General features: G+C 50.4%; 3 protein-coding genes and 1 pseudogene across 3 annotated transcripts; 3 read left to right on the plus strand and 1 right to left on the minus strand.

Annotated features, from left to right (window-relative positions):
* Positions 1–2591: 2591 nt before the first annotated feature.
* LOC120607085 (melanoma-associated antigen B3-like) lies at positions 2592–3696 on the plus strand. Its single transcript, XM_039868694.1, is given in 3 exon segments — positions 2592–2859; positions 2862–3374; positions 3377–3696. Coding segments are annotated over 3 exon segments (1101 nt in total).
* A 4448-nt stretch (positions 3697–8144) lies between these two features.
* Positions 8145–9176, plus strand: LOC120607081 (melanoma-associated antigen B1-like). The gene has a single exon (XM_039868689.1). The coding sequence runs from the start codon at positions 8145–8147 to the stop codon at positions 9174–9176; it is 1032 nt and encodes a 343-aa protein (XP_039724623.1).
* Positions 9177–19197: 10021 nt separating this feature from the next.
* On the minus strand, positions 19198–19316 carry LOC120607086 (uncharacterized; annotated as a pseudogene).
* A 5016-nt stretch (positions 19317–24332) lies between these two features.
* LOC120607082 (melanoma-associated antigen B3-like) lies at positions 24333–25437 on the plus strand. Its single transcript, XM_039868690.1, is given in 3 exon segments — positions 24333–24600; positions 24603–25115; positions 25118–25437. Coding segments are annotated over 3 exon segments (1101 nt in total).
* The last annotated feature ends 2470 nt before the right edge of the window (positions 25438–27907 follow it).

Consider the following 27907-nt stretch of genomic DNA (forward strand, 5'->3'; position numbering starts at 1 on the left):
GTGTGCAGGGATGTGGTCTTTCCAAGCAATCCGGCAATCCAAGAGTCAAGGGACATAATGAGCTGACACCCAGGAACAGGACGGGGAGACTGCCACCCCAGAATATAGGGGCTGGCTCAGAAAAACACCCAAACTTGCTCTCAGATCTAGACTGCCCAGGCTGGGCAGTCAGACTCCCCATCCCCTCTTTTGATCCCCAGAGTTGTCAGCTCTGGGGAAAGCCTTGGCCTTAGGGCAGTGGCCTCCGGTCAGGAGAGGGAGGATCCTGGATTGCGGACATATAGAGTCGAGGACCCCGAATGACGCATGTGGGGACCCCTGACTCCAGAACAGTGGCATTCCACAGGGACACAAATCTGCCGTCACCTCGTCGGGACTCAAGCATCCCGGCCCTATTGTGGCTCATGCTAACTTCCACCTGGGAGGACTCAGGGTGGGACGGACCTCAGTGGGAGCAGAGTAAGCGCATATGAGGGATGGTGGAATCCCTGCACTGGCCATGATTGAGGGGAGGGCCTGGAGGGACGAAACAGGGAGTCGCTCTTTCGACAAATGAGGGGCTTTTAAAGACCCCCAATCCTGCCCTCGGCCGTTAAAGCCGCCGGTCGCAGCTACGAGGCTGCTAAGCCGCCTCATTTCTGCCTGGTTGACCTCAGCGAAGGAAGGGCCTCGTCTGACAGGGTCATGCCTGCAAGGGGTCCATTGTAGGTTCTGCAGAGCGAGGATTCGTGTCCATAACCGGAGTCCTGGTGGGGACACTCAGCACCAAGGAGAGGACCTCTTGCCTGCAGAGGGAGCCCCACAGAGTCCCGTCCAGCTTGTTGGGCACACAAGGCCCCAGGCAGATGTCTTCGGAAGCCCAGCGTCCTGACTACGTCCCTGAAGACTCAGGACGCTGAGGGCTTCGTGCGGGGCCTGGCGCGCTCAGCTCAGTCGAGGGAGGAGTCCCAGGCTCTGATGAGGACCCTGAGTGAGGACTCCGAGCGAGGGTCTACAGACCACCGAGTCCTCATCGATTGGGTCACACAGAGCTCCGCCCCAGATGGTAGGCCAGAGGGACCACCCCTATGTGTTCCCAGAACTTTCTCGCAGCTGCTGCCGGACGTGGCTCACGCAGACGTTGGCTTCAGATTCTAAGAGCTCGGACTTTTCCAGAGCTTTGGTTCAGTACAGGCTGGGGCCCCAGCTGTGGTCTGAAATCAAGGTGAGGATCTGAATGTGGGCAGACTGGACCAAGCCCGTCCCCATACCTAAGGTGGCTCAACAACGTCCCGCCCCTGAGACTCGATGAGGAAGGTCTCTTGGAGATCTCTGGCTAAGGTCTGTCTGCATAGTCTCTGGGAGGAAGGCTTTGGCCTAAGATAGTAGCTCTGATTCTTCAGATCGAGGCAACGGCCCTCAGGAGAGTCACGGGGAGGGCCCTGTGTGCCAGTTACGGGCTCTCCCCACATGAAAGTCGGCAACACAAATCAGCCCCCCTACTCTCAGTTCTGGGAGGATCCAGGCAGGGGCAGTCATATTTGGCAGGCCCTGATGTCCCCATTGGAGCGCAGGGAGGTGAAGGCCTTGTGTGGAGGCTGGTAGGCTAAGGTCAGCGGAGGAAAGAGACCCCGCCCCTGATAGATAGCAAATGGGGACCCTGAGGGAGTGCCTAGAGATCGCCAGAATATCTGTCAGGGTGGGCCCCTCACATCGTTTCTGTCTCGAGTGTCCCAGACTGGAGAGGGTGATGGACTCATTGAGCGGCCTCAATTCTATGGGAGAATGTGTCCCCGGTCTTCACGGGACTCAGGGTGAGGACCCGGAAGACTGATGGTTTCAGTTTCAATCACCGCACAACCAGAGAAGACAATGGAGAGTCCCCCTCCTTGTTTGCAGCACTGATGGGACCAGACATGGAAGTCAAGTGTAAATAAACCCTCTTTTCTTTTGATGGTATTGTGCTCCTGAGACCTTTGTTGGAGTAGAGGGATGTCAGATCAGCAGAAGTGGCTGTCCCAAGCCTTCCCTAGAGTGAAGATGAGGACCCGGAGTGAGGCCTGAGGAACGCGAGGTGCCACGACAGTGAGTTTCATGGAGCGGTCAGCGGGGGGTGTCCCTGGCGGGGGCAGGGGTTTGAGGCACCCCTGATGTTCCTCTTGAGATGCCCCAAGAAGACGAGGACCTACATTCGAGGTATAAATTTAGAGCAGCACAGAGGAGGGCGCCCAGACCCTGCCAAAAATGGATATGATGGCATTGAATGTGAACTGCGAAGACCCCCACACTCCACAGGGGAGGGAACACTTCAAGGACTATACCATCTGCTTCTGCTCTCACTCCAGTAAGCAGCAGGCAGGCCTGGCAGACTGAGACCTAAGGCTCACTTTCAGGATTTCAACCCATTTCTCAAAGGACAGGTCCGTCAGACCAGGAGCCCTGTGGATTCGTAGAGCACTGTCCTCAAGGGAACCTGCAGAAGTGGCCTTCTTAATGTCGTGGAGGTATATCCCTGATGAAGGTGCTCACACCCTCTCATCCTCTCTCCTCTCATGCCCGGAACACCTGCTGTCCTACCTGCACTCCTGCCCGCTGTCATTTTCCCAGTCATCATGCCTCCGGGTCAGAAGAGAAAGCTGCGAATCCATGAGAAAGGCCACCAGGCCCGAGGTGCGACCCAGGTTCTCAGAGCTGCCAAGGGGAAAGCACTCCCCTCCGCGCCACCTCCTCCTTTGGGAGCCGTTGTGCACGGAAAGCCTGCTACTAGGTCACGTAGACCTGGTAAAAGGCCCCGGAGAGCCCAGTCATCCATCTCCATGTCTGTGGGTGTTTCTCGCACAAGATCATGCGAGGGCGCCAACGGCACAATGGAGAAGAAGCAAGTTCCTACCGGGCCCCACCTTCCAGAGTGCAGAATGCACGAGATCCTCTAAGCAAGATGACCAGTATGTTGGTGCTCTTCCTGCTGCAGATCTACAAAATGAAAAGGCCAGCTACAAAAACACATAAGCTGAACATAGTCGGGAAGAACTACAAAAATCACTTCTTTGAGGTCCTCTAGAGAGCATCTTTCAGCATGGAGGTGGTATTTGGCATCGACCTAAAGAAAGTGGATTCTCCACATCATTCCTATATCCTCCTCGTCAGCAAAATGGATCTGCCCAAAAATGGGCGGGTGAACCGTGTCGGCAGATTCCCCAAGACCAGTCTCCTGATGAATCTCCTGGGCCCGATCTTCATGAATGGCGACTGCGCCACTGAGGAGGCGATCTGGGAATTTCTGAATAAGATGAGGGTGCACGCCGGAAAGAGACACTTCGTCTTTCGGGAGCCCAAGAAGCTCATCAACCAAGATCTGGTGAAGCTTAAGTTCCTGGGGTACCGGCAGGTGCCCACAGAGATCCAGCACACTACGAGTTCCTGTGGGGTCGGAGAGTCCACGCTGAGACCAGCAAGATGAGGTTCCTGGGGTTTTTCGCCAAGATCAATCGTACGGTCCCCAGTGCCTTCGCATCCTGGCACAAAGAGGCTTTGCGCGATGAGGAAGAGAGAGTCCGGGCCACAGTCCCACTAACGGCTGACCCCAATACCGTGGCAGCGAATGATCCGGGCCCAGGCACAGCAGGGCGTCCGACACTTCCTGAAGTGGGTGCAGATTCTTCACTTTCTGCTTGCAAAGAGCAGTCAGCGGTCCAAGGAGCGGAGAGCAGACTGTGAGCGAGGGAATGCAGGGGGTCGCACCCTTGGGTTCCCGTTCTGTGTGGGTGTTTGGAGATTGATCTGTGTTGTTACCTTTTCATCCTTTTCAGTGGAGTAAGTTCTAGATAAAGGTTAATCTAGTATTATGATCTAAGTAATGAAATATATGGGTCGCACTCATGGTTGTTTCTCAGGTTGAAGAGTTAAGAGTTTTCCCGTTCTGTAAAACCAATGGGGAAAACTTCCTTCTTTCTTAGGAATCTGGTGCCAGATAACATGGCATTGGAATAAGCACCTCCTTGAACTGGTGAATAAATAAATCAGTAAAATAAAGAGAATGAAGACATAGAGGGGAAAAAATGTAAGATCGCAAATATTGGGCTTCCCAATGCCTTTTATTCTGTGTTTTATAAAGTCGTAACTTACGGTATGTTCTTGGCTACTTCAAGAATGTTGAATTAAATCATAATGTATTAGGTTCACTTATTCCCCAGATGGTAATTAAGCATCTACTCTACGAACGCTCCATGCTAGTGCTGGCAGAGCTGAGAAAAGGAAGACCTAGCCGCGCATTATAGAGTCGACGAGCAGCTCTCATAATAGGAAAAGGGCGATATACACTCTGAGACCCAAAGCGCAAATGAAAAGACAGCACGGGATCGGAGACAGGTGGCTCCAGATGAGAGCACTCAAGCGTAAATGCCCTGAGGCAAGGCAGTACCACTGGACCTTGGGAACATAGAAGGCCCCGAGCGGGAGGGCATTTTATTTAGCTGCACGGTGGGCTAAAAGAAGTTGTGAAAGTCGCGAGCAGGGGCCTCACACTCGCATAGATGGTGGCCCGCATAGTTCAAAGTCTAAGCCTCGTGTGGGAAACTGCACTTACGAGTTACTTTGAAATTCTGACGAAACCACCGAGAAATCACCAAGAACTGGGAAGGAACGGGTGCTGTGCTCTTGTCCCAGTGCCGGGGAACACGGTGTGCCAATTAGATATTTCATGCACATCGTCTCCAGGGAGTTTCTGGGAAATATGGGTGATAATCCCTGGAGCGGGGATGCCCAGATTTCGCTGGTCTGCCACTCTTTGCCCTGAGTTGGGGGAGACTGAGTCCGTTCCCTAAAGAAAGGTGTTCAAACAGTTTCCCTTGTATATAATTTGGCAGCCTCTGGGCAAGGTCTAGATTGTTGCTGCTGCTGGAATGAACGAAAGAAGAAGTGGCTATGGAAGAAAAGCAGCTGAGAAGGGGGTAAGTCTTTGGTCCGGGAAACATATTTTAGAAGCTTTCTGCTCTATCCACAGAGGAAGTCTGCCTCACCTCGACATCGAATGACGTACTCTGATGGGGGAAATTTGACTTAACTCTCCCTGGTAAGCAGTATTTTGCGTGATAGCGTTTTCCCTGTCCTGGAGCGCTGATATTCTCGGACATCTCCTGGGTTAAACAACTAAGTGTCCGTGAGGGGACTGAAACTCCAAGGAACGGAAGAATCATAAAAGAACCGGCATCCTTTAAAATCTCAATGCAGGCACTCTGCATGCATTCTATTCATTCCGCCAGGCCCTGAGTCAGAGCTAACCAAACCCACTGCACAGATGAAAAGCCTGAGGCACACAGAGGTGGGTGATGTGCCTAAATACACAAAGCTGTTAAGTGGCACGGTTGGCAAAGGGGTGGTCTTTCCCAGGAAGGTTTTAATCAAGAGACAGGAGCTATGATGAAGATCCCCTTACAGGAGGTGTGGGGAGAGCAACATGCCAAGCAAAGGTGTCTGCCTGAGCACTCGGACACATATTCTTCACGGTTTCCAGGAACTTGTGAGTCCCACCCAGGGAGGATGACCTCGGGTCAGGAGAGGGAGGAGTCCCAGTCTCCGAGAAATACGCAGGTGAGGACCCGGAATGAGACATGAGGGAAGCACCCGCGCAGAACCGCGTAGCCCGCGAAAGCACAGGGGTCCAGAGCGAGAACCAGAGGAGCTACCACTGAGGAGTCCCCAGCTGTGTGGTCACAGGGAGGGAAGGACCTTGTCACAGGCTCGAACCCCACGTCTGCAAAGGGTGGAACCTTGCCCATAACCGGAGTCTAGGTGAGGACCCTCGGTGCCTAGGACGGGATCTGGCCCCCAAGCGGGAGGCTCAGTCCCGCCCTTTTCGTCATCACTGGGAGGCCCAGGGCAGACGTCATAAGCAGTGCGCCCCCACTTCCCCACCGGGACTCGGGAGGGTGGGGCCCTCGGTAGGGGCCCAGAAGACTCAGGTCACTCTAGAAGCAGGAGTCCCGGGCCCTGAAGTCACAAAAGCGAGGTCCGTCCACGACGTGCTGCGGGCCACCGAATCCCAAACGACGAGGACCCGCAGAGCCCCGCCCCAGCTGTCAGCCCTCGTACATCCGGGACCGCCCTGGCGGGGGGGACTCCCTGACTTCCGCTTCGGGGCGGGGGCCGAGGACCTTTTCCTGCTGCGCGCGCGCGGCGTTGGTTCGGCGGGTCGTGGATTCGCGGGTCTGATCTGCAGGCAAGGTGAGATCCCCGCGTGGGAACGGGAGAAGGCCACCGCCCCAATAGCGCAGGTGCCCCCGCCGAAACCCTCCCGTGCGGTCCGGCCCTGTGAGGCCCCAGCGGACTCTGCCGGACCGCACGGGGCCTGATTTGGGCCTGGTGTGTGTTAGGGACAAGGGCTTCCTCTACGGGAGTTCCCGGATTTGACAGATGGAGGACATCCCCGTCCGAACTGGGTGGGAAATGAGGGCCCCGAGTGCTTGTGAGCAGACCTCTACCCATGAAGGGCACCGCGCGGAGCCGCGCCCCTGCGTGAGCTCCGGGAGGCCCCAGGCAAAGGAAACAGATAAAAATGGCTAAATTACCCTTTAGCTGCCACTAACGGCGGTGTGGGCTGTACCCGACAACCCCCAAAGTGAGCACGGTGGCCCCGGCGAGAGCTGGCAGGCTGGGCATCCACACATTATCTGTGGAGATGGTGTCCGGGAGGGAAGGGCCCTGGTCGCATTGAGGAAGCCCAACAGGACCCAGTCTGTAACAGGATTACGGGTTGTGACACCGAGCGAGGATGGGGGACCCCTCCCAGAAAGTAGAAGAGCCAATAAAGCCCCAGCTATGTTTGCAGCCCTGGGGACCTGGGCCTGTTGACCTGAGGAGATGCTCTCACTTCTTCCCCTAGCATCTCATGGAGGCAAGTGACCAGGTCATCGGGGACAACCTCAGGTCAGAGGAGGGAGAAATTTCTGTTCCACCACGTTTCATGGAGAGACCCTTGAGGACTGTGGGGAGAACCTACACCTAATCAGTGGGGCCACAGAGAATTTTTCCTATGTTCAGCACTGTCTGACCTCAAGGATGTAGATGTGAGGCAGAAGTGCCCATCGGTTCGCACTCAGGAGTCAGGGAAGTGAGGGTCTTGGTCTGAGGGGCGTGGCCCCAGGACAGCAGAGGATGAAATCTTAGACCCTATCAGAATCCAGTTTCGACCTTGAGTTGGGATCCTGTGTGGGACCACCTGCCATAGTGCCACCACCTGCTTGCAGCAGGTCCCAGTCTTGGCAGACCAGGTTTGGTCAGATTAGGTCCCCTTCACTGTATTCTATTGGGAATGAGGGTGGGTGGCTGTTACTATGAGGAGTTCTGTACCGGGACCCAAGTTGAGGAGTCTGAGTGAGGAATGAAGGTTACCAAGCACCCTGAATAAAGGGGATATCAAAGCCTGTATCCCAGCCCTTTGATGTCAGCCCAAGAAATCTCAGGGAAGGGCCGTCAGGGTGAGCATGGCCCTCACCTTTAATTTCTGGACTAACGGAGGTGAGGTCCTTAGTTTGAACGTGCAGGCCCCGTGGGTCAGCAAAAGGGGAGTGCTGCCACGCCTTCAAGGACCCACGGTGAAGTGCTTGACGGACAACTTAGGATCTGAATGCAGTCAGGGCAGAAAGGACCCCACTCAGCCCTCAGGACTGGGTTTCTCCTGATTGGGAGGTGGACTGAGGCTCCCACTTTCATTTTGTATTCCTGGGTCCCTTGGATCTTTGAGGTGTCAAGGTCAGAGTGGCAGAGGGGAGGGTGCCCAGGCTCTGCCCAGAGTTGACAGGATAAAGGATAATACCGATGATGAAGTCAGACGAACGCAGAGGCCAGAACACAGGGAGCCCCACTGCCGGTGCCCGCTTCACCTAAGGAAACCCAAGGCACCTTGGCTGGGATTCAGGGTGAGGCTCCCACGACGGGTGCTATGGTTCTAGAGGACCGTCAGGGGACAGAATGGCCAGGAACCCACAGGAGCTTGTGGGTTCCCAGAGCAGTGCCCTCAAGGTAACCTGCAAAGGTGGCCTTCAGTCAAGACAAGGGGAAGCCTACCTGTCGGAGGTGCTCACCTCAGGTCATTCTCTATCCAGCAGGTGCGAACTCACCTGCCCACTGGGCCACAGTCCTGTCTGCTGTCCGGGACCTCAGCCACCATGCCTCGCGGTCAGAAGAGTAAGCTCCGTGCTCGTGAGAAACGCCGCCAGAACAGAGCCGAGGCCCAAGGTCTTAAGAGTGCTCAGGCAGCGACAGCAGAGGGAGAAGCCACTGCCTCCTCCCCTCCTGTTACTGGGGATGGTGCCTCGAGCTCTTCTGATGCTGGCAGTCTCCAGGCACCCGCAAGTGTCTCAGCTGCCACCAGTGCCACTGCAGGTGTTTCGTGCAAAAGATCTGATGTACGTGGCAAGAGCCATGTTCAGAAGAGTAAAAAGTCCCAGGCCGCACATTGCAGTGAGAGCTCAGGCCAAGATCTTCTAACTAGGAAGGCGGGTATATTGGCGAACTACCTGCTGTGTAAGTACAAAATGAATGAGCCCATTAAAAAGGGAGACATGCTGAAAGTCATCCACAAAAGGTACAGGGAGCACTTCCCCGAGATCCTCAAGAAAGCCTCTGAGCGCATGGATCTGTTCTTCGGCCTGGAAGTGAAGGAAGTCAAGCCCAACAGTCACTCCTATTCCCTTGTCTGCAAGCTGGATGATACCAGCGAAGGGAGTGTGAGCTTTGCCTGGCAATTTCCTACAAAAGGGATTCTGATGCCGCTGCTGGGGTTGATCTTCTTGAATGGCAACCGCGCCTCTGAGGAGGAGATCTGGGAACTCCTGAATATTTTTGGAGTCTATGCTGGAAAGACACACTTCATCTTCGGGGAGCCCAGGAAGCTTATCACCCAAGATTTGGTGCAGGAAAATTACTTGGAGTACCGGCAGGTGCCCGGCAGTGATCCTCCACGCTTCGAGTTCCTGTGGGGCCCAAGAGCCCAAGCTGAAACCACCAAGGCGAAAGTCCTGGACTTTTTGTCCAAGGTCAAAGATACCGTCTCCACTGACTTCCCACCCCGTTATGAAGAGATTTTGAGAGATGAGCAGGAGAGAGCCCGGGCCACTGCGGCAACCATGGCTGGGGCTACCGACAAAGCCAGAGCACGCTCCAGGGCCACGTCCAGCCGCGACCCTCCCCCCGAGTGATCTCTGAGGTAGATTCTTCACTTTCCGGTTGCAAAGGCCTGTTAAGCTGTGTTCCTAATATCGACGAATGTGTATGTCATTGTCTTGCCTCTTTTGTGCATTTTCAAGCAGTGTTCCTCTCAAAAGGAAGTTCATGTAGATTAGGTATGTAAGTGTGTGAATGGCAGGGATCACACATTCATTGCCATGTGTCAAGATTAGGAGTAAGATTTTGTTTTTGGAAATAGGCATTGAAAGCCAGACAGAAAAAGTTGAAAATCACATGTTATCACTTATATGTGGGATTTAAACCTAAAAGCAACAAATGAACAGGACAAACAGAGACTCATGGACATGGACAATGGACTTGTGGTTACCAGAGGGTAGGAGGAAGGGGTGTGTGTAGACGATGGAGAAAAATTCAAAACATTTCTTCAGTTGAGTACATAAATAATAATAAAAAAAAAGTACGCATTGAAAATCCCCAAAACGCTTCCGTGGTCTAGAACAAGATAACATGGCTTTAAGATAGCAATATCCTTGGAAATATAAATAAATCCACAGAAAAAAGGGTTGGGATCAGAATGTAGAGAGCTATAGAGAGTGAAAGAGTAAAAGCGGTTCTATTCTTGCATTGCTTTACTCCATTTAGTCTTTCTTTTTATACATTTAAAAAGATGTTACCTGCGTTTGCTTATGTCCTTCAAGCATGTTTGAGAAAATAAAGCATTGTGCGTGTACCTCTTTGTTCACGGCTTTTCTTTTACACAGTCATCACTGGAGCATCAGCTCTTTGGAAGTCTTCATGCTTGCCCTGGGGGTGTTTAGTCAAAGAAGGCCCGGCCCGTGCCCGAGCAATTATACAGGCTAGGAGGAGCTATCGCTACAAAAGAGGGTGAGGTCCGCTCTACTTCATAAGGAACAGGTAAAAAGGAGGGTAAAGAGGGGTTGGAGAGAGCATATTCCTGAGCTTTCATGCCTAGGTGCCATTTTGGCTCACCGGGAGTTTTTCTGTTTTCTAGATCACTGCATATTTCACGACATGCTGTAAATAAAACAACCAAACGAACAAGCAAAAAATTCCAGCTGGATAAATGGTAACCTCTGAGGTCAAGATAATCATAGCAATATTTCTATTGCCTAATGTCTCAGTACAAGACTGGCACAGTGATGGAAGCTGGTGCTTTCTCTATATCACATATATGCTACCAGTCGTAGAAGACAGGGCCGATCAGACTCGCTGGAGAGTGGGCAGCCCGTCTCATAGAGTTAGAGTTTGGTAATGTGCCAAAAGTCATGGGGCTAGTAAGTGCAAGGCTCAAACTTGATAGCTCGTCCAAATTACTGTAAGCCCACTATTCTACTCTCCCACCCAGAGACACAACGCATGCTCCTTATTTCTTTTTTCTAAGCTTTAAAATTTTTCGGTTACACTTTGTATGCAATATTGTGTTCATTTAAGGTATACAACACAGTGACCAGACATTTATATAAGTAAGGAACTGATCTTCCCTGTAAATCCAGTACCCATATGACCATACATCGTTATTACAATATTATTGACTATATCCCCCATGCTGTACGTTACATCCCCATGGCTATTTTGTGACTAACAATTTGTACCTCCTAATCCCTTCCCCTTTTCACCCATCACTACGCCCCCTCCCATCTGGCAACCGTCAAAAGGTTCTCTGTGTCTATGAGTTTGGCTCTGTCTTGTTTATTTGTTATGGTGTTTAGATTTGACAGGTAAGTGAAATCTTAGGGCATTTGTCCTTCTCTGACTTTCTGCACTCTAGGACAATCCATGTTGTTGCAGATGGCAAGATTTCAATCTAGTTTCTGGCTGAATCATTAATATTTTACTGTATCTATGTACCGGCTCTTCATTCTTTATTCGCCTATTGATGGACACCGAGGTTGCCTCCATATCTTGAAACTCGTAAAGAATACTGCAATGAACATATGGATTCACCTGTCTCTTCAAAGTAGTGTTTTGAGTTTCTTGGGATGAATACCCGAGGTGGGATTACAGGATCCTTCTTCACCTCTTGTTTTACCCTTTCTTTTAATGTCTATTTTGTCTGATCTCAGTATTGCTAACCAGACTTTTTTTTTTTATCATTTTCATTTTGATGAACCATTTTTCCCACACCTTTGCTTTCAGTCTGTAGGTGTCTTTCAATCTGAACTGAGTCTCTTGTACCCAGCATATTCAAGGCCTTTGTTTTCCTATCCACTGAACCATCCTGTGTCCTTTCACTGGAGCGTTTAATCTGTTAACAATTACAGTAAATGTCAATAGGTATGTACTTATTGCCATTTGTAATATTCATATATTTATCGCTTTTCTTCGATCTTCTGCTTCCTTTTCTCTTCTTTTTTCTTCCCGTTCCTTCTCCTTCCTTCTCTTCTCTCAGCCTCTTCCTCCTCTTCCTCCTTCAAATTCTTCCCCTTCATCCTTCTAACATTTCTTGTAATTGTGGCATGGGGGTGACGCACTCCTCTATGTCTTCCTCGTCTGGGAAGCTCTTATCTATCCTTTGATTCTAAATGATATCTTGGCTGGATAGAGGAGTGTTGGTTGCAGGTCTCTGAGTTTCATCACTTTGCATATTTCCTGTCAATCCCTTCTACCTGCAGAGTTTCTGTGGAAACTCAGCTGAAATGAGTCCCATGGGAACTCCCTTGTAGATAACGAACTGCTTTTCTCTTGCTACTTGTAAGAGTCTCTGATTTGTTCTTAACATTTGGCATTTTAATTATGATGTGTCTTGTTGTGAGCCTCTCTGGATTCATCTAATGAGAGGCTCACTGTATTTCCTGGGCTTGCATGTTTCTTTATTGTCTGTAAATCAAGCCAACAGACAGTATTCTGTGATGGTATGGTGATCTACATTTGCAATCTCAGATAACCTCAAAAGGTCAGGGGCTCGCAAAGTCCTCCTGGACAATCTCTCCCCTGTTGAAAGTAAATTCTTCAGAACAGAAGTTACATGAGCACTTCATCTGGCTGATGTAGACAAAGAGTACTTCAAGGTATGTTTTTCCACAGACAACCCATCAAAGTCCTAGGACTCCGGCCCTGTGCTACAGTTTCCCCATCTCACATTACTGCTGGAGAGGGATCCATGCTCTACAACGTTTACGGAGTGGTACCTTCTCATGATTTTGAAGAGATGTGGAATTTACCAGGAAGCCTTAATCCCAGAGATAGGAACCAAGAGGAGGGCTAGTACAAGAGGATTGGGAGACCGAGACCCCAGAAAATCGGGGAAGTGACAGGGAGACAGGTCACACTGAGCACACACATGGAGAGTCTCAAGCACAGCTTTAAGGCTGAGCATCCCCTCCCTGCTTCAGGCTTCTCAGGGGGCATGAGGGCCTTGGTCTCGGCCCAGAGTTCTCAGATGAGTAGAGGAGGAGTCTCAGGCTCTCATAGAAATGACAGTGATGAACCTGAATAAGGAAGGTGGAAGGACCCAGCCAGAAGAGTAGCTCCCCATACGGTCCCGTCCCAGTTGTCAGCCCTGTGAGGTTCAAAATTGTCCTGGCTGCTTGTGGCTAACAGGGACTTTCAGTTGATGGCCATGGAAGATGAGGATTTTGTCTGAAGGCTCCAGTCTCAGATTAGCAGAGAGTGCAGTCGCGGCAATGGCGCAGAGTCCAAGAGGAGACTCTTCCTGGGGACCAGTCCACTGTAACTGACAGGGCCACACCTGACCCCTCCTCTGCCGTTACCATGGAGTCCTAGGCAAGAACTGACAGATTCAAGTCCGCCTTGGATTCTGCCTGCAGGGTTTCTAAAAGGCGAGATCGTGGTTTACAGGCTGGCTTTTCAGCAGGGGGTAGAATCCAGGCCTGACAGTGTCAAGGGAAGTATCCTCTATGAGACATGAGGCAATGGGCTACTCCATAATAGAGATGGAATGTCCCGCTTCCGCAGTTGCCCAAGGGAGGTTACAGGCAGAGCTCAGGCATGAGACGGGAAGCTCTTGGAAACTTCAGGTCCTTAGACTAATGGGGGAGGCCCAATTCAGCAGAGGAAATGTACCTGGTTCCCGACAGCAGTCAACAGGATGACACAAGTCACAATGGAAGGATCTCTCCCAGAAAGAAGAGAGCCCCTTAATCTCTGTCCCTGTTTTCAGAAGTGAGATCATGTCACCTAGCCCTGGTGAATTGATGAGTCATAATCACTTTCTCCCGGAACATCTCACGGACGTGAGGCACATCACCAAAAGGTCAGCCCCGGATCAGCAGAAGAAGGATTTCCAGCTTGTGCCAGGATCCAAGGTAAGGACCCTGAAGGCTGAAAGAACCCTCCACCCCCTCAGAGTGGAGGGCAACACAAACGCCTTCAACTACTGTTAGCCTTGGTGGACCATGAGCTACTGTGACCAGATGAGGAAACGTCACTTCTTCCACAGGGTTCTCAGGGAAATGGATTTCTTCGTGTGAAGGGATGTCTCAAGTCAAGATGGAATATTTGCGGATTCTGCCAGAAAACAGGGTGAAAACAAGAGCGTGGGAACGCCACCCCACATCATCAGCGGCCACGAGCAATCCTCCCCACGGCCAGTTCTAGGAGGCCAAGGGCAGAGACGTCCGCCAGTGGGTCCCGTCGTTTCCCACTCAGGAGTAAGCGACAGGTAGTGAGTGTATCGGACTGAGGGGGTCAGTTCAATGTCAACAGAGGAAGGAATCTTAGGCCTGCCCAGCAGTCAATGCAGCACTTGATTTGGAGCCCTGAGTGGGACCATCCCTTACAGGGCCTGAATATGCCTGCCACAGTTTTCATTCTTGTGAGACCGTGGGCAGCTATGACCAAATAAGGCCATCCTGACGTCCTCCTGCTGGGTCGCAGGTGGTATGGAACTTACTAGGAGGGCTTCCAGTCAAGAAAGAGAGGAGACATGAGCCCTGACAAGAGTCATAACGGGGAGCCTGAGTCAGGACTGAGGGTTACCAACAACACCGACAGAGTGTACAGGAGAGAGTCTGGTCCCGCCCGTTGATATGAGCTGGAAAAGGCAGGGCTATCGGGTGAGGCTCCCCCTCAGCCCATCATACCAGGTCTAGGGACAGTAAAGCCCTTCATTTCAACGTGCGGCGACCAGGCATCAGAAGGGACGAATGTGATACATGGCCGGCACTGCAGCAGGCGCTTTACATTTCCTACTCACAATCAGCAGTCCGACTGACAGGGCTCCTCAAGTTCAGTTCACAGATGATGAGCCTGAGGCTCACTCACACAGTGTAAAAATGCGCCCAAGTTCCCATGGCCGGGTAGTACAGCGATGCAACCAGACCCTTGATATGATTTAGTCTAAAGCCCACACTCTTCAACTCCCCGCAGCCTGAGGCCGACCTCGTGTCCTTTAATTCACTTATTTTTGTCCTTACTGCAAAATGAATTCCAAGCAATGAGGAGAAGGATCATGTGGCCAAACCGCTAGATTGGAATGCAGAGCCAAATCAACAATTATACGAAAATGGAAGTGAGCTACGAATAAGGGGGAAAAGAGGTAACATTTGCTGACAATAGGATCATCTGCTTATGGGACTTCAGCTATCCACCAAGATCAGGGACTCAAAAAAACTGACCGACTCAGCCACCTTTTCATAAAAAGTAAATCTACTGGAACAAAAGTTCCATAAGACGTGTCGGTCTGGCCGGGGAAGAGAAGGAATAGAGTAAAATGTTTTATGTCTGTTACAGCTCAGCCTCTGGGCGCCCAGATTTGTGCTGTGGCTTCCCCATCCTGCATCAGACCCAGGAGAGGGACCCATTCTCTGCAAGGTTAAGATTAGGGAATCTGCTTAGTTTTATCAGAGATGTGTCAGTTCCCAGGATCCTCGCTAATTGAAGAGACGAGGACCGATATGAGGGCACCCAGGAATTAGGACAGGGGAAATCAACGTCCCAGGATATTGGTGTTACAAGGAGCCTAGCCCCTGCTGTGAGACCTGGAAGGCTCTATGCAGAGCTGTCAGGCTGGGCCTGTCCTCACTTTTTCATCACACTTATCAGGGATGTGAGACCTTCGGTGTAGGGAGGACAATCTCTGTTCAGCAGAGTGAGGTGCCCGATATGAATGGGAGTTCCCTTCAAAGAATGAAGGACCAACTCACCTAGTAAACGGGAGTCCGACGGAATCCAGACCCTGCTGTCAGGCCTCGCAGGTCCTGGATTCCATTGTAGGGTAAAGTATAAAGAGGACTCGAGAGATGAGAAAGACAGAGCCGGAGCTACAGATACAGCCAGGCCTGGTACTACTGCCGGGCCAGGCAAGTTCTAGGGCCAAGTCCAGCGGCACGTCCCACACCCAGCGGGGTCTGAGGGAGATTCCGCATTTGGGGTTGAAAAGAAAGGTAACATTTGAAGGAGCCGAGCACCAAGCTGGAGCTGGAGGGAACACATCGTACGTCTTCTTGTTGTTCTTGCTCTGCTTCACTACCTGGGAGACTTATCAGCTTTTGTTTTCTGGCACATATGATCGATCGATTGATTGACTGATTGATTGATTGATTTGGGAACTTTTAAAATTCTCTTGTGTTTTGAAAAGGTTCCTGCACTAGAAGGTTAATTTGGCTCTAGTGTCTGTTTCATGAACGATCCACATCACTCATTATGGCTGTTTCTCAGCATAAGTATAAAAGTCTTGTTCTTTCATGTGACAAAGTGCATATCCTTTCCTCTCTTTTCGTGGTCCAGAACAAGATAACACGTCATGTGAATAGGGATTTTCTTGCAACTACGAATGAGCGCTGCAGTAAAATTGTTGGGATCAAAAAATTTCAAAAGGTCTGGGCTGAGTGGCGTCAGCCAGATGCTAGGATAGGCATTCTCAGCTCACGTATCCCCATAGAAACACAGCTTTAACAATATTAGTAGCAAAATCCCTTCAGGAGAGATCCAGAACCTAGTCCAGAAGTTGCAATACACAGGCGAGCCTACAACCGAGATCAGCTGAAATAAGAAGAAGAGCAATTTGACTTCACTGCCATCAATCCGTCCCACGAGCTGGCAGAGCTCAACCCCAAGAGACATGGCAACTCCTGTCTAGGCGTGAGGCGAGAGAGAGTCGGGTGAATGTTCCATGTGCAAAACTGTTGCAACTAACAAACATATTCAGGAAAGGTGCAGGGTAGAAAACACAACGTGCAAAGATCAGTTGTGTTTCTACTTGGTGACAACACACTATTTGAAAAGGAAAGTAAGAAAACAATTCTTTTCAAAATCGTGTCCAAAAGAATAATGGACTTAGGACGATATTTCACTAAGGAGGTGAACGATCTCCACACTGAAAACTACAAGACATTGATGTAAAAATTTAAAGAAGACAATAAGGAAAGAAAAGATATCGCACTTTCATGGATTGGAGAAATGAATATTGTTGAAATAGCCCTAGTACCCAAATCGCCTACAGCTTCAATGCAGTATCTATCATAAATTCAACGGAATTTTTCACAGATATCGAAAACATTCTGAAATTCACATGAAGCCAGAAGACACCTCGACTCGCCAAAGTAATTTTGAGACAGGGGAACAGATATCGGCCTGCCATTTACTGACTCAGAACTATTTTTTCAAATCTATACTAAGCACATCACTGCCATAGTAGGAAAATAAAGAAAAAGAAAAAGAGACAAAGAGGCAATGAAACAACATCGAGCCCGGAAATGAAGCCACGCCTACACGGTCAAGTAATCTTTGACAAGGGCAAAGCCAATACACAATGGAGAAGTGATAGTCTCTTCAACGAAAGGTGTGAAGACAATAGAACATCCCCGTGCAGAAGACCCAAACCGGATGCTTATCTGACATCATACTCCAAAAGTAAAGCAAAATGGATCGAAGACTTCAAAATGAGACCCGAGTCCATATGACCCAAGAAGAAGACACAGGGAAACACCTCCTCCACACTGCTCTTCGCAATGATTTGTTTTCTGGTATGAAAACACAGACATGACAGGATAAGCCAATAAAAACTCTGGTGGGACTACAGTAAACTGAAAAGCTACTGGACAGCAATGGAAATAATTCACAAGACAAAAAGGGCAATCTATGAAATGGGAGATTGTAGTCACGAACCAAATATCCGATAAGGGGTTAATATCCAGATTGTACTAGGAACTCATACATCTCAAGTGCAAATTGATTGATTAAAAACACACTCACTCACTCAAGAAGTAAGCAAGAACCCTGGGTCTTTTTCCAAAGAGGATATAGAAATGAACAACGGGGGTATGAGAAGGTGGCCAACGCCACTCATCGTCAAGGAAATGCAAACCGTAGCCACAATCGGATATCACCTCATCCCTGTTAGCATAGTTTTATCATAAAGACAAGCAATAACAACGGTTGGTGAGGGTGTTGAGAAAAAGGAAACTTTGTACAGTGTCGCTGGGAATGTAAATTGGTACAGCCCTTACGGAAAACAGTTTGGATGTTCCTCAAAAACTGCTAAACTATATCGACCACATGATTCAACAATCCCACGTCTGAGTATACATCCAAAGGAGAAGAAATGTCTATCTGAAAAAGATACGTGCACACTTACGTTCGTTGTGTCATTCTTCACAATAGCTGATTATGTAAACAACCCACACATCCATCCACAGATACGTGGATAAGGAAAATGTGATATAAACATACAATGAATTATAATCTAGCCTTAAAAATGGAAGAAATCCTGTCATATGAAACAACGCAGATGAACCTGGGAGACGTTATCCTAAATGAAGTAAGTCAGTCGCAGAAGGATAAATACTGCTTCAGTCCACTGATGTGAGGCAAATAGACTAGCCAATCATAGAAACACGCAGGAGAGTGGCGGTGGCCCGGGCCTGGGGGAAGGGAGGATCAGGGAGTTGCTGTTCAACTGGTCTAGTTTCACTTAGGCCAGATGAGTAAGCAGTAAAGAGCTGCTGAAAACCCCGTGACCATATTGAACAATACTGTAGTGTGCATTTGAAACTGGGTTAAGAGAGTGGTTATCAAATGAAGCATTCCTACCGCAAGAAAAATCGTGAAGCTGATTGAATTGCTGTCTCCCCCACCTAGAGACCAAGCGAATTATGTGCAACTACATGGAAAAGATGACTCGTATCGTGTTACGGGAGCATAAATGGTGCAGCCACTATGGAAAACCGTATGCAGTTCCTCAGAAAATTAAAAAATAGAGCTAGCATATAATTCAGCAACACTCTTTCCGGATATCTATCCAAAGAAACCGAAATCGGGATCTTGATGATATAACTGCGCTGCGGTGTTCATGGCAACAAGGATACGCCATCGCCAAGAAATGGAAGCAACCTCAATGTCCACCGATGGATGAACAGATAAAGAAAATAGGGTATCACATACAATGGAGCTTTCATCTGCCTTCGAAAGGAGGAAACCTCGCCATTGCAACCAAAGAGACAAACCCAGAGAACATGATGCTAAGTGAGATAGCCAGCCACAGAAGAAGCACTGATATGAGGAATGCAAAACAGTCAAACCCGTAGAGGCAGCATAGAATGGTGGTTGCCAGGGGCAGGGAGGAAGGGATATGGGGAGGTACTTGTCAAAGGGTGCAAACTTTCAGTCATATAAGGGGAATAAGTTCTAGAAACGTACTAGGTATCACAGATACCAACATGATAATGCATACTTAACTTTTGATGATAGGGAGAATGTTATGTTAATTGTTTTGTATTCCCCGCGCCTCTCGCAATAAAAAATAAATACATATAAAGTGGGGACACCGTTTTGAAGAACGGGATATGTTTACGTCATAGATGGTTTGGAGGTTTAGGGGTGTATACTTCCGTCCTTACTCACCCCGTTGTATACGTGAAATGTGTGCAGCTTTGTGTACAACGATCATCCCTCAGTGAAGAGCTATATTTAAGAAGAGAAGAGAGTCTGTCTCATTTGGGGTTGTAGTATCAATACAGGTCCTAATTTGTATTAGATAGTTAATAAATATTTATTTATTATTTATTCATTCATTCATTCATTCATTCATTCATTTATGTATGTATTTTTAAGCACCCACAGCAGCGGGATTTCCTATGTGGTCTCCTATCCAAGTACTACTCAGGCCCGACCCTGATTGGCTTCCCAGATCAGACGAGATCGAGCACGTTCAGGGTGGCATGGCCATTGATGAGTACTTTATAAATATTTAATTATGAAGGCCAGAAAGGGAGAGAAACTCTAAATAAGAAAAAGACTGTTGATTCTTGGTTTCCCTAATTTCTTCCAGTGTATCTTCTTGTAAAAATTACCGTTATAAACCTGGAATTGGTTAGATTACCTACACATGCAAGAAATATTAAATCCTAACGAATTAGTCCTCATGCTCACAGTCTTGGTTATTTCCCAATCATTCATTTAAAATGAGCTCTCTAGAAGGAGTCGTGCTAATACTGGAGATGCTTTAATAAACGATAACAACACAACAAAAACGACAAACAGAAGACCTTGCCCGGCCACTCCAGGCATCCTCAGTTACTGCTACACCATCTCTGTAGGATGCAAAGCCGTGGCTCACCACGCATCCGGTGCCAGTCTGAGATCTCACTCTTCCAGCATCTGGGTGGAAGGCCTCCCGCAAAATGCCTGGGGAGTCAACTGACATGGAGGTCGATTCTGACGGGGAGGGCAGACACTGTGAGTAGACAATCCACTCACCTCTCAGCTGAGGCCCTGGATTTACCGAAGAGCAAATTTATAAAGCAGATACATGTCTTCATTTCTTTTCGTTGAAGGAGGAAAGCAGATGCAGAAAGACGACTGTGGCAATGGACAGTGGAGAAAACGTATTGGAAGAGGATGCTCCGTCGAATAGTTGCCATTGACCAGCACAGCATTATGGAAGGACACAAAGCAAAAGAGTGACTGATAGAAGGCCATGAAAATCCATAATTCGCTGTTAAGCACAGGCAATGTGCACACAGCATTTGCTTCCAGACGTGGGTGCTCTCGTATATGTGGTAGAATCAGCGCAGGACTGAAAACCAACTCTCCTGACCACTTGTCTCTGAACAGCCTCAATCTGATTGCAACTTTCTTTGCATCAATAGGACCTGCTCTTCCTTTTAATCCAAGGGAAAAGAGACTTTTCCAGTTCCGACTCTTCTCTTTGACGGTATGTTTTAATGTGAAACTTACTTAAACTACGACAAAAAAAAAAAAGACCAAATGTGGATCCTTTGAATTTTAGAGTCTAGTACTTGCCATCATGTAAAAAAAAAAAAAAAAGTCGGGATATTCTAGGACCTAAAAAAGAAGGAAAAAGGAAAGGGTAAAGAGGGGAAGGGGTTTCAGATGAAAGCAATCGAATGTCAGTATCCTGGGGCCAGACAGTTTGGAGTCTTAGAAAACTGCGGATCTCTCAGTGACAGATAATTTTAAGTGAGGACGCAGGCTGGGCTAGATGAGGCTGTGGAAGTGGTGAGCAGGGACCGGCCCCTCACTGAGATGGAGGACCTGAGAGATGAAAGACTAAGCCTGCAGTGAGAGATTGTCCTTATCTTTAGCCACCCTGGGAATGTGAGTGAACCAGGGAAAGTCTTCACCCGGAGTAGGGAAGGTGTCCCATGCTCCTGTCCCAGTGCTGTGGAACACAGAGTGCAGACAAGATGTGGTATGCACACCACCGCCTGGGAGGTTCTGAGTAATGAGGGTGATACTCCTTTGAGGTGGGTTGCCCAGAATGCACTGGACTGGGATGCCATTCCCTGGGCTGGGGGCTCTGAGAATGCTCCACCAAAAAGGCACTCAAGAGGTTTATCTTGAGTATTAATTGGAGAATTCTAGGCAGGGCCTGGATATTCACTGGTGGTTAGACGAATACAAATAATGGTCATTTAGATGGAAGGACAGCTGGGAAGGGAGATGTCAGTCATTGACAGAACTTCCAAGAACTCTGAGTCGTATCCAACTGGGAAAGACTCCTCCACAAACAAGCGAGTGAGGATACAATTGGACTCAATCGTTCGTGCTAAGCAGCGGTTTGGTTGATTGCAATCGCTTCGTCCTGGAGTTTGGTAACAGGCTCGATTTCACGGGACTGGTAAGAGACAGGACGGGCACGACACCTGGTCTGCATTCCCCTGGAGCGCACACTGCTCATTCCACGCCTCTCTGCCTAAAGCAGAACTTGTGTTCCTTCACATGCCAAAATGTGCCCCAGAGAATAAAAATAACGACTCTGTGCCCAAAGACTGGGTTCAAATATGTAGCCAAAGCAATGAAGAATAGCACAATAGACGAAAGTTGTGAAGAGAGAGGTGGCACAGCTAATATTCGGTGACAAGGTGATCATCTGCATATGCAGTGTCAGAGCAACTGAAAGTCAGGGATGGCAAAGCCATCCTGGGCAGCTCCTTCCCAGAGGACATAAGTCAATGAAAACGGAATGCACAGAGTCTCATTCTGACTATTGAAAAGAAGTGTAGATGAGCGTCATTTTCCTCTGACAGTCCACCCGCTGTCCTGTGCCCCATGCCTGATCTTGCAGTTTCCCTGCCGCACATCAAGCGTGGGACACGAAGCTACAAGGGGTCCATTAGGGACACAGCTCAAGAGTGTGCAGGGATGTGGTCTTTCCAAGCAATCCGGCAATCCAAGAGTCAAGGGACATAATGAGCTGACACCCAGGAACAGGATGGGGAGACTGCCACCCCAGAATATAGGGGCTGGCTCAGAAAAACACCCAAACTTGCTCTCAGATCTAGACTGCCCAGGCTGGGCAGTCAGACTCCCCATCCCCTCTTTTAATCCCCAGAGTTGTCAGCTCTGGGGAAAGCCTTGGCCTTAGGGCAGTGGCCTCCGGTCAGGAGAGGGAGGATCCTGGATTGCGGACATATAGAGTTGAGGACCCCGAATGACGCATGTGGGGACCCCTGACTCCAGAACAGTGGCATTCCACAGGGACACAAATCTGCCGTCACCTCGTCGGGACTCAAGCATCCCGGCCCTATTGTGGCTCATGCTAACTTCCACCTGGGAGGACTCAGGGTGGGACGGACCTCAGTGGGAGCAGAGTAAGCGCATATGAGGGATGGTGGAATCCCTGCACTGGCCATGATTGAGGGGAGGGCCTGGAGGGACGAAACAGGGAGTCGCTCTTTCGACAAATGAGGGGCTTTTAAAGACCCCCAATCCTGCCCTCGGCCGTTAAAGCCGCCGGTCGCAGCTACGAGGCTGCTAAGCCGCCTCATTTCTGCCTGGTTGACCTCAGCGAAGGAAGGGCCTCGTCTGACAGGGTCATGCCTGCAAGGGGTCCATTGTAGGTTCTGCAGAGCGAGGATTCGTGTCCATAACCGGAGTCCTGGTGGGGACACTCAGCACCAAGGAGAGGACCTCTTGCCTGCAGAGGGAGCCCCACAGAGTCCCGTCCAGCTTGTTGGGCACACAAGGCCCCAGGCAGATGTCTTCGGAAGCCCAGCGTCCTGACTACGTCCCTGAAGACTCAGGACGCTGAGGGCTTCGTGCGGGGCCTGGCGCGCTCGGCTCAGTCGAGGGAGGAGTCCCAGGCTCTGATGAGGACCCTGAGTGAGGACTCCGAGCGAGGGTCTACAGACCACCGAGTCCTCATCGATTGGGTCACACAGAGCTCCGCCCCAGATGGTAGGCCAGAGGGACCACCCCTATGTGTTCCCAGAACTTTCTCGCAGCTGCTGCCGGACGTGGCTCACGCAGACGTTGGCTTCAGATTCTAAGAGCTCGGACTTTTCCAGAGCTTTGGTTCAGTACAGGCTGGGGCCCCAGCTGTGGTCTGAAATCAAGGTGAGGATCTGAATGTGGGCAGACTGGACCAAGCCCGTCCCCATACCTAAGGTGGCTCAACAACGTCCCGCCCCTGAGACTCGATGAGGAAGGTCTCTTGGAGATCTCTGGCTAAGGTCTGTCTGCATAGTCTCTGGGAGGAAGGCTTTGGCCTAAGATAGTAGCTCTGATTCTTCAGATCGAGGCAACGGCCCTCAGGAGAGTCACGGGGAGGGCCCTGTGTGCCAGTTACGGGCTCTCCCCACATGAAAGTCGGCAACACAAATCAGCCACCCTACTCTCAGTTCTGGGAGGATCCAGGCAGGGGCAGTCATATTTGGCAGGCCCTGATGTCCCCATTGGAGCGCAGGGAGGTGAAGGCCTTGTGTGGAGGCTGGTAGGCTAAGGTCAGCGGAGGAAAGAGACCCCGCCCCTGATAGATAGCAAATGGGGACCCTGAGGGAGTGCCTAGAGATCGCCAGAATATCTGTCAGGGTGGGCCCCTCACATCGTTTCTGTCTCGAGTGTCCCAGACTGGAGAGGGTGATGGACTCATTGAGCGGCCTCAATTCTATGGGAGAATGTGTCCCCGGTCTTCACGGGACTCAGGGTGAGGACCCGGAAGACTGATGGTTTCAGTTTCAATCACCGCACAACCAGAGAAGACAATGGAGAGTCCCCCTCCTTGTTTGCAGCACTGATGGGACCAGACATGGAAGTCAAGTGTAAATAAACCCTCTTTTCTTTTGATGGTATTGTGCTCCTGAGACCTTTGTCGGAGTAGAGGGATGTCAGATCAGCAGAAGTGGCTGTCCCAAGCCTTCCCTAGAGTGAAGATGAGGACCCGGAGTGAGGCCTGAGGAACGCGAGGTGCCACGACAGTGAGTTTCATGGAGCGGTCAGCGGGGGGTGTCCCCTGGCGGGGGCAGGGGTTTGAGGCACCCCTGATGTTCCTCTTGAGATGCCCCAAGAAGACGAGGACCTACATTCGAGGTATAAATTTAGAGCAGCACAGAGGAGGGCGCCCAGACCCTGCCAAAAATGGATATGATGGCATTGAATGTGAACTGCGAAGACCCCCACACTCCACAGGGGAGGGAACACTTCAAGGACTATACCATCTGCTTCTGCTCTCACTCCAGTAAGCAGCAGGCAGGCCTGGCAGACTGAGACCTAAGGCTCACTTTCAGGATTTCAACCCATTTCTCAAAGGACAGGTCCGTCAGACCAGGAGCCCTGTGGATTCGTAGAGCACTGTCCTCAAGGGAACCTGCAGAAGTGGCCTTCTTAATGTCGTGGAGGTATATCCCTGATGAAGGTGCTCACAGCCTCTCATCCTCTCTCCTCTCATGCCCGGAACACCTGCTGTCCTACCTGCACTCCTGCCCGCTGTCATTTTCCCAGTCATCATGCCTCCGGGTCAGAAGAGAAAGCTGCGAATCCATGAGAAAGGCCACCAGGCCCGAGGTGCGACCCAGGTTCTCAGAGCTGCCAAGGGGAAAGCACTCCCCTCCGCGCCACCTCCTCCTTTGGGAGCCGTTGTGCACGGAAAGCCTGCTACTAGGTCACGTAGACCTGGTAAAGGGCCCCGGAGAGCCCAGTCATCCATCTCCATGTCTGTGGGTGTTTCTCGCACAAGATCATGCGAGGGCGCCAACGGCACAATGGAGAAGAAGCAAGTTCCTACCGGGCCCCACCTTCCAGAGTGCAGAATGCACGAGATCCTCTAAGCAAGATGACCAGTATGTTGGTGCTCTTCCTGCTGCAGATCTACAAAATGAAAAGGCCAGCTACAAAAACACATAAGCTGAACATAGTCGGGAAGAACTACAAAAATCACTTCTTTGAGGTCCTCTAGAGAGCATCTTTCAGCATGGAGGTGGTATTTGGCATCGACCTAAAGAAAGTGGATTCTCCACATCATTCCTATATCCTCCCCGTCAGCAAAATGGATCTGCCCAAAAATGGGCGGGTGAACCGTGTCGGCAGATTCCCCAAGACCAGTCTCCTGATGAATCTCCTGGGCCCGATCTTCATGAATGGCGACTGCGCCACTGAGGAGGCGATCTGGGAATTTCTGAATAAGATGAGGGTGCACGCCGGAAAGAGACACTTCGTCTTTCGGGAGCCCAAGAAGCTCATCAACCAAGATCTGGTGAAGCTTAAGTTCCTGGGGTACCGGCAGGTGCCCACAGAGATCCAGCACACTACGAGTTCCTGTGGGGTCGGAGAGTCCACGCTGAGACCAGCAAGATGAGGTTCCTGGGGTTTTTCGCCAAGATCAATCGTACGGTCCCCAGTGCCTTCGCATCCTGGCACAAAGAGGCTTTGCGCGATGAGGAAGAGAGAGTCCGGGCCACAGTCCCACTAACGGCTGACCCCAATACCGTGGCAGCGAATGATCCGGGCCCAGGCACAGCAGGGCGTCCGACACCTCCTGAAGTGGGTGCAGATTCTTCACTTTCTGCTTGCAAAGAGCAGTCAGCGGTCCAAGGAGCGGAGAGCAGACTGTGAGCGAGGGAATGCAGGGGGTCGCACCCTTGGGTTCCCGTTCTGTGTGGGTGTTTGGAGATTGATCTGTGTTGTTACCTTTTCATCCTTTTCAGTGGAGTAAGTTCTAGATAAAGGTTAATCTAGTATTATGATCTAAGTAATGAAATATATGGGTCGCACTCATGGTTGTTTCTCAGGTTGAAGAGTTAAGAGTTTTCCCGTTCTGTAAAACCAATGGGGAAAACTTCCTTCTTTCTTAGGAATCTGGTGCCAGATAACATGGCATTGGAATAAGCACCTCCTTGAACTGGTGAATAAATAAATCAGTAAAATAAAGAGAATGAAGACATAGAGGGGAAAAAATGTAAGATCGCAAATATTGGGCTTCCCAATGCCTTTTATTCTGTGTTTTATAAAGTCGTAACTTACGGTATGTTCTTAGCTACTTCAAGAATGTTGAATTAAATCATAATGTATTAGGTTCACTTATTCCCCAGATGGTAATTAAGCATCTACTCTACGAACGCTCCATGCTAGTGCTGGCAGAGCTGAGCAAAGGAAGACCTAGCCGCGCATTATAGAGTCGACGAGCAGCTCTCATAATAGGAAAAGGGCGATATACACTCTGAGACCCAAAGCGCAAATGAAAAGACAGCACGGGATCGGAGACAGGTGGCTCCAGATGAGAGCACTCAAGCGTAAATGCCCTGAGGCAAGGCAGTACCACTGGACCTTGGGAACATAGAAGGCCCCGAGCGGGAGGGCATTTTATTTAGCTGCACGGTGGGCTAAAAGAAGTTGTGAAAGTCGCGAGCAGGGGCCTCACACTCGCATAGATGGTGGCCCGCATAGTTCAAAGTCTAAGCCTCGTGTGGGAAACTGCACTTACGAGTTACTTTGAAATTCTGATGAAACCACCGAGAAATCACCAAGAACTGGGAAGGAACGGGTGCTGTGCTCTTGTCCCAGTGCCGGGGAACACGGTGTGCCAATTAGATATTTCATGCACATCGTCTCCAGGGAGTTTCTGGGAAATATGGGTGATAATCCCTGGAGCGGGGATGCCCAGATTTCGCTGGTCTGCCACTCTTTGCCCTGAGTTGGGGGAGACTGAGTCCGTTCCCTAAAGAAAGGTGTTCAAACAGTTTCCCTTGTATATAATTTGGCAGCCTCTGGGCAAGGTCTAGATTGTTGCTGCTGCTGGAATGAACGAAAGAAGAAGTGGCTATGGAAGAAAAGCAGCTGAGAAGGGGGTAAGTCTTTGGTCCGGGAAACATATTTTAGAAGCTTTCTGCTCTATCCACAGAGGAAGTCTGCCTCACCTCGACATCGAATGACGTACTCTGATGGGGGAAATTTGACTTAACTCTCCCTGGTAAGCAGTATTTTGCGTGATAGCGTTTTCCCTGTCCTGGAGCGCTGATATTCTCGGACATCTCCTGGGTTAAAAAAACTAAGTGTCCGTGAGGGGACTGAAACTCCAAGGAACGGAAGAATCATAAAAGAACCGGCATCCTTTAAAATCTCAATGCAGGCCTCTGCATGCATTCTATTCATTCCGCCAGGCCCTGAGTCAGAGCTAACCAAACCCACTGCACAGATGAAAAGCCCGAGGCACACAGAGGTGGGTGATGTGCCTAAATACACAAAGCTGTTAAGTGGCACGGTTGGCAAAGGGGTGGTCTTTCCCAGGAAGGTTTTAATCAAGAGACAGGAGCTATGATGAAGATCCCCTTACAGGAGGTGTGGGGAGAGCAACATGCCAAGCAAAGGTGTCTGCCTGAGCACTCGGACACATATTCTTCAGGGTTTCCAGGAACTTGTGAGTCCCACCCAGGGAGGATGACCTCGGGTCAGGAGAGGGAGGAGTCCCAGTCTCCGAGAAATACGCAGGTGAGGACCCGGAATGAGACATGAGGGAAGCACCCGCGCAGAACCGCGTAGCCCGCGAAAGCACAGGGGTCCAGAGCGAGAACCAGAGGAGCTACCACTGAGGAGTCCCCAGCTGTGTGGTCACAGGGAGGGAAGGACCTTGTCACAGGCTCGAACCCCACGTCTGCAAAGGGTGGAACCTTGCCCATAACCGGAGTCTAGGTGAGGACCCTCGGTGCCTAGGACGGGATCTGGCCCCCAAGCGGGAGGCTCAGTCCCGCCCTTTTCGTCATCACTGGGAGGCCCAGGGCAGACGTCATAAGCAGTGCGCCCCCACTTCCCCACCGGGACTCGGGAGGGTGGGGCCCTCGGTAGAGGCCCAGAAGACTCAGGTCACTCTAGAAGCAGGAATCCCGGGCCCTGAAGTCACAAAAGCGAGTTCCGTCCTGCGGGCCACCGAATCCCAAACGACGAGGTCCCGCAGAGCCCCGCCCCAGCTGTCAGCCCTCGTACATCCGGGACCGCCCTGGCGGGGGGGACTCCCTGACTTCCGCTTCGGGGCGGGGGCCGAGGACCTTTTCCTGCTGCGCGCGCGCGGCGTTGGTTCGGCGGGTCGTGG

The sequence above is a fragment of the Pteropus medius genome, unplaced genomic scaffold (genome assembly GCF_902729225.1).
Source record: "Pteropus medius unplaced genomic scaffold, Ma_sr-lr_union100, whole genome shotgun sequence".
Taxonomy (NCBI): domain Eukaryota; kingdom Metazoa; phylum Chordata; class Mammalia; order Chiroptera; family Pteropodidae; genus Pteropus; species Pteropus medius.

Bases quoted from the DNA above. Each gene is read 5' to 3' on its own strand.
- LOC120607081 (XM_039868689.1), top strand. From the start codon at position 8,145: ATGCCTCGCGGTCAGAAGAGTAAGCTCCGTGCTCGTGAGAAACGCCGC.